We start from the raw sequence: 5,808 nt of genomic DNA on the forward strand, positions 1-5,808 counted from the left end.
TAGTCCAAAGGAGTTTTAGAACCCACAAGCTTGGAATAATAAACAGTTGTGTGAGTCCCCCATATAAGTACTGATAATTGAGCCCATCTATATGCAAGACCAGTAAGAGCACACAACTTCTGAGCCATCTCTCCTTCCCTGTGTTGATTATTTATGATCATTAATGATATTGCTAATGTTATCTTCTTTCTATTTGTACCTCTTTAAATGCACAGTTCCTTTTTGTAAGATTTATTAAAAGAGTTTAAACTGGAGCAAATCAGTTTTCTCGAAGATTAATACAGAACTGGAGTGAATGCCGAAATCTTTGTAGGATCTTCAGTAAAAAAAAAATCTGAGTTCATCTTATCTGTTTTGTTTGTTTGAATGGAATATTCAGTGCAGATACAGTTAGCATAGACTAGGCTAACTTTCACCTTAAAAGAATACATACCTGCTTGTACCTTCTAAGTTCTGTGATTAAAGGCATGAGCCAATATACCCAGCTTACAAATCTTCCTTGTAGTTAATAATTGTTCATACAATTTCTCAGATGTGTGCTCAGTACTGTTGAAATGTTTGCTTGTCTGTCTATCTCTGTTAATAGGCATTTCTCTTGCACGGTGATATCCTGTTCAAAGCATTCAGAAAAAAAAAGAGGAGAACCTCCTATTCAGTTTCTTTGTGAAATAAGTTGATGGTTTCATTGTAATGTCTGAGTTATAGAATATGTGTAGCTCTCACAAGAATTATGTGGCTGTATTATCAAAGAAGCACACATTTACAATGTTGTATCATGCTTTTTGTTTTATACATATGGATGGCATATTTATGTATGGCATATTTTAGAATACAGTGACCTATAATGATGTGCATGTCGACATCACTCAGGAAGAGTGGGCATTGATGGATCCTTCACAGAGGAATCTCTACAAAGATGTGATGCTGGAGACCTGTATGAACCTCACTGCTATAGGTAATACTGTAAATTTTTCTTCACATTTTAAATAAGGGACAACAGTTTCTTGGTTATCGATGCTCTTCTGTAATTCTGACTGAGAATGAGGCAGAATGAGGTGAATAAAACAAAAATAAAAAATTTTCAATTTTGAAATTCAGTAAAAGATACCATTATCTTCCTAGATGTTTGTCTGGGCCTTCTGAATCAGACTACAATTGTGTAACATTCTTCTTGCTTTTTGTGTTTTTTTTAATTTTTTTTATTGTATATGATTGGTTCTAAGGATAACTGAAGATAGTAATGTAAATTTTTCAGTTTCCTGTAAATATTTCATACATTTCCTTGTTTGATATTTCAGGCTACAACTGGGAAGATCTTGAAGTTGAAGAACATTGTCAAAATTCTCGAAAACATGGAAGGTAATTTTCTTGTGCAAGCTGATACAAATGGGCCTCTGGATATATTTAACTTATCTGGAAGTTTTAATGAAATGAAACATTGTAATAAACACAGCTCAAAATGTGTTAATGATCATTACATGCTCATAAACACACATACCTCAATGACAGGTAAGTGAATTGTGTTGCAAGTCATTCTTTTAAAGAATGAAGACAAGGAATCAATGCCTTAACAGAAATCATCATTTGAATAATAGCTTCATCAGAGCTATGCTGTACAAATAACAATCCTTTTAATTTCATACTATTCAAATTACAAAAGGTATACTCACTGAATGCATGATAAGAATATGTACACAACCTTTGATAAGCAAATAATCCATAGTAAAAGCATTGTTACTCAAAAAGTTATTCTGTCTCTGATAATTTAGTTAGATAGGTGGTTAGAGTCAAGAATTAAAGTGGGGATGTTGTAGAGAAATAGTAATTCTTATGCTACATGTTGATGGGAAAAAGAAAGTCCAACAGTAAATAAAATGTGGAAATCTTCTTGTTGTTATTCTTTCTTTAATAGTTATATCATATGTCACTTTGGATACCAGCCATATGAACATAAGGATATGAAAAGAAGTAATGTACATCTCTCAATCTCAGAACAATTACAAAACATGTAGTAGCCCCATGTTGAGCAAACTTGTTGAATGACATTTAAATTTACAAACAATTAGTTTTCCAGCTTAATTTGGATTAAATCAACAACACATCACAGAAAAGGTCTATGAGTACTAGGCGTGTGTAAATGCTTCTGTTTGTTGTGGTTCACTTTGGAAATGTAGCATTAATCATAGTATAGTAAAGTTTATCAATAGAGTATGTGATGTAAATGTCTGAATTCTCCCAGTTATTATCAAATATTTGACAAATCACAGAGAAAAACGATGCCATAAATATGAGCCAGGTAGTAAAGCATTTTACTATGACAGGCATGTTCAAATATGCAAAGCCATCCTTAATGCAGGGAACAACATGAATGTACACAACATGTTAAAAACTAACGATAACATAACTCATTATATTCACACAAAATTGTAAAATTAATTCATGCAGATTTAAAGACTCAACAATGTAATGAATGTGGCAAAGCTATTAAATGTTTCAATTATCCTTGCAGGCGTGAAAGAAGTCATACTACAGAAAAATCATCTGAACACACTCAGTGTGGTCAAGTCTTTGTACATCACAGTCATCCTCCAAGGTATAAAGAAATACATACTGGAGACCAACACTATGAATATAATCAATATGGTAAAGTCTTTGCATACTCCACTCATATTCAAGTACATAAAAGAACACATGCTGGAGAGAAACCCTATGAATGTAATCAGTGTGGGAAAGCTTTTGCTTATCACAATCATCTTCAAGGGCATGAAAGAACACATACTGGAGAGAAACCCTATGAATGTAATCAGTGTTGTAAATCCTTTGCTTATCACAATACTCTTCAAAGGCATAAAAGAACACATACAGGAAAGAAACCCTATGAATGTAATCAGTGTGATAAAGCTTTTACTCGTCACAGTACTCTTCAATTGCATGAAAGAACACATACTGGAGAGAAACCCTATGAATGTAATCAGTGTGATAAAGCATTTGCTCGTCATAGTTATCTTCAAGGGCATGAAGAACACATACAGGAGAGAAACCCTATGCATTTATTCAGTGTGGTAAAGCTTTTGCTCATCACAGTACTCTTCAATTGCATGAAAGAACACATACTGGAGAGAAACCCTATGAATGTAATCAGTGTTGTAAATCATTTGCTTATCACAATACTCTTCAAAGGCATAAAAGAACACATACAGGAAAGAAACCCTATGAATGTAATCAGTGTGATAAAGCTTTTACTCGTCACAGTACTCTTCAATTGCATGAAAGAACACATACTGGAGAGAAACCCTATGAATGTCATCAGTGTGATAAAGCATTTGCTCGTCATAGTTATCTTCAAGGGCATGAAAGAACACATACAGGAAAGAAACCCTATGAATGTAATCAGTGTGATAAAGCTTTTACTCGTCACAGTACTCTTCAATTGCATGAAAGAACACATACTGGAGAGAAACCCTATGAATGTCATCAGTGTGATAAAGCTTTTGCTGGTCATAGTGATCTTCAAAGGCATGAAAGAACACATACTGGAGAGAAACCCTATGAATGTAATCAGTGTGGTAAAGCTTTTGCTCGTCACAGTACTCTTCAATTGCATGAAAGAACACATACTGGAGAGAAACCCCATGAATGCAATCAGTGTGGTAAATCTTTTGCTTATCACAGTAATCTTCGAGTACATGAAAGAATACATACTGGAGAGAAACCCTATCAATGTAATCAGTGTTGTAAGTCCTTTGCTGATCACAATGCTCTTCAAAGGCATAAAAGAACACATACTGGAGAGAAACCCTATGAATGTAATCAGTGTGATAAAGCTTTTGCTCGTCACAGTACTCTTCAATTGCATGAAAGAACACATACTGGAGAGAAACCCTATGAATGTAATCAATGTGGTAAAGCTTTTGATCGTCACAGTACTCTTCAATTGCATGAAAGAACACACACTGGAGAGAAACCCTAGGAATGTAATCAGTGTCAGAAAGCGTTTGCTCGTCATAGTTATCTTCAAAGGCATGAAAGAACACATAATGGAGAGAAACCCTATGAATGTAATCAGTGTTGTAAAGCTTTTACTTATCACAGACATCTTCAAAGGCATGAAAGAACAAATACTTGAGTGAAACCATACAATTGTAATCAGTGTGGTAAAGCCTTTGCTCATCACACTGCTCTTCAGTTTCATGGAAGAACACATTTTTGAGAGAAACCCTATGAATTGAAACAGTGTGGTACAGCCTTTGCACACCCCAGTCATCTTCAAGTATATAAAAACACATACTGGAGAGAAACCCTTTGAACATTATCAATGTGGTAATGCCTAGTGAAAACACAGCAACCCTATAACTGTAAAACTTTTAGTGTGTAATTGGTATCTTAAAGCCTTAGAATATAACATTAGACTTTGAAGATCTGAAAAAAAAATACCAAAGGAAATCTGAATATATATAAATTGGTATGATCTTTAGCCAACATACTTACATTCAATTACACAAGATTAATTATTTTGGAAAAAAATCTAAAATGTGTCAATAATCTTTTCAAGCATTATAATATCTCTTTATTTTGTTTACACCTGTCAACTAATATGGATAAAAGGCCTATAAATTTAAATGATAAGGTAACCCTCCTAGATTTCATAATCTGTTCAAATACATGAAATAATAAATTCTGGTATAAAATTTCATAGATGTGTATCATTGCTTTTCTGTTGCTTTGATAATGGATGATATCTAAGTGAACTTAGAACAGTGTTTAATTTAGCCCTTGGATCTAGAGCAATACATGAACCCTGTAAAAGTGTCATGTTAACAAGTGACAGATATGGCAGTTAAAGCAAGAGGCTAAGAATTCACATTATTGTCCTGCAGCATGAAGAAAAATGTAAATTGGAAATGGTATGCAGATGGAAACTCTCAGGCCAATCCCCAGTGACAGATTTCTTACAGCAGGGTACCATTTCTTAAATCTTTCCAAATCATATCATCGACTGAAAATGATTTATTTCTCTAACTTCAAGTCTCTATGCTTTCTTTCTCAAACATGGACCAATTCATGATAGAAAAAAACTCTGTAATCATTTAGATGCCTCAAAACCCATGATACCAGAATTATAATAGAAAAACATTCATTATTGAAAGTTAGTTTTAATATTTGTTTTTATTTTAATTAAGCAATATCTGTATATATTTCTGTGGGTATATGTATGTGCATTCTAGTTCCCAAGAAGGTTAAGCCCTTGGCCCTTCTTATAGCAGGAATTACTCCATGTCATTGAAAACCAGACCTTGGTCCAGGAAATGAACTTGTATTATAGGCTTGGCCATTTCTCTATCCCTGTCAACATTTTATTCAGTATTTCTGCTTTTTCCGTTTTTCGAGACAGAGTTTCTCTGTGTAGTTTTTTGCCTTTTCTGGACCTCACTGTGTAGACCAGGCTGGCCAGGAACTCACAGAGATCCACCTGCCTCTGCCTCCCAAGTGCTGGGATTAAAGGCGTGTGTCACCACCGCCTGGCCCCTGTCAATATTTGAAAGCTCTTTATATTATCTTGATACCAGGAAATATATATGTACTCACACAAAAGAAACCCTACTTATGTTAACTTTATGTGAGACTTTAGACATCACAATTGTTTTCAATTTCAAGGAAAAAAAAACTTGTTTTAAGTCTTTTTTCTTGTAGCTTTGAAGTAAGGAAGTTATTAACCAAGTTCACTAAAGACTGATGTGAAGACTACATTGTGGCTTCTATTTTGCAACATGAGAGATATTAAAGGGTTCTACATGTGTGACAAATTCA

General features: G+C 34.1%; 1 protein-coding gene across 1 annotated transcript; it reads left to right on the forward strand.

Moving 5' to 3' along the window:
• Positions 1–885: 885 nt before the first annotated feature.
• On the forward strand, positions 886–4,095 carry LOC131901018 (zinc finger protein 431-like). Its single transcript, XM_059252340.1, has 4 exons — positions 886–955; positions 1,299–1,359; positions 2,510–2,910; positions 3,069–4,095. The coding sequence occupies exons 1-4, from the start codon at positions 886–888 to the stop codon at positions 3,968–3,970; spliced, it is 1,434 nt and encodes a 477-aa protein (XP_059108323.1). The 3' UTR covers positions 3,971–4,095.
• Positions 4,096–5,808: the final 1,713 nt, after the last annotated feature.

The sequence above is a fragment of the Peromyscus eremicus genome, unplaced genomic scaffold (genome assembly GCF_949786415.1).
Source record: "Peromyscus eremicus unplaced genomic scaffold, PerEre_H2_v1 PerEre#2#chrX_unloc_1, whole genome shotgun sequence".
NCBI classification, from domain to species: Eukaryota; Metazoa; Chordata; class Mammalia; order Rodentia; family Cricetidae; genus Peromyscus; species Peromyscus eremicus.

Excerpts from the sequence above, each read along its gene's own strand:
- LOC131901018 (XM_059252340.1), top strand. The coding sequence starts at position 886 with ATGGATCCTTCACAGAGGAATCTCTACAAAGATGTGATGCTGGAGACC. Across the intron at positions 956-1,298 it reads TATGAACCTCACTGCTATAG|GCTACAACTGGGAAGATCTT; the intron begins GTAATACTGTAA and ends TTGATATTTCAG. Across the intron at positions 2,911-3,068 it reads GTGTGATAAAGCTTTTACTC|CTTTTGCTCATCACAGTACT; the intron begins GTCACAGTACTC and ends AGTGTGGTAAAG.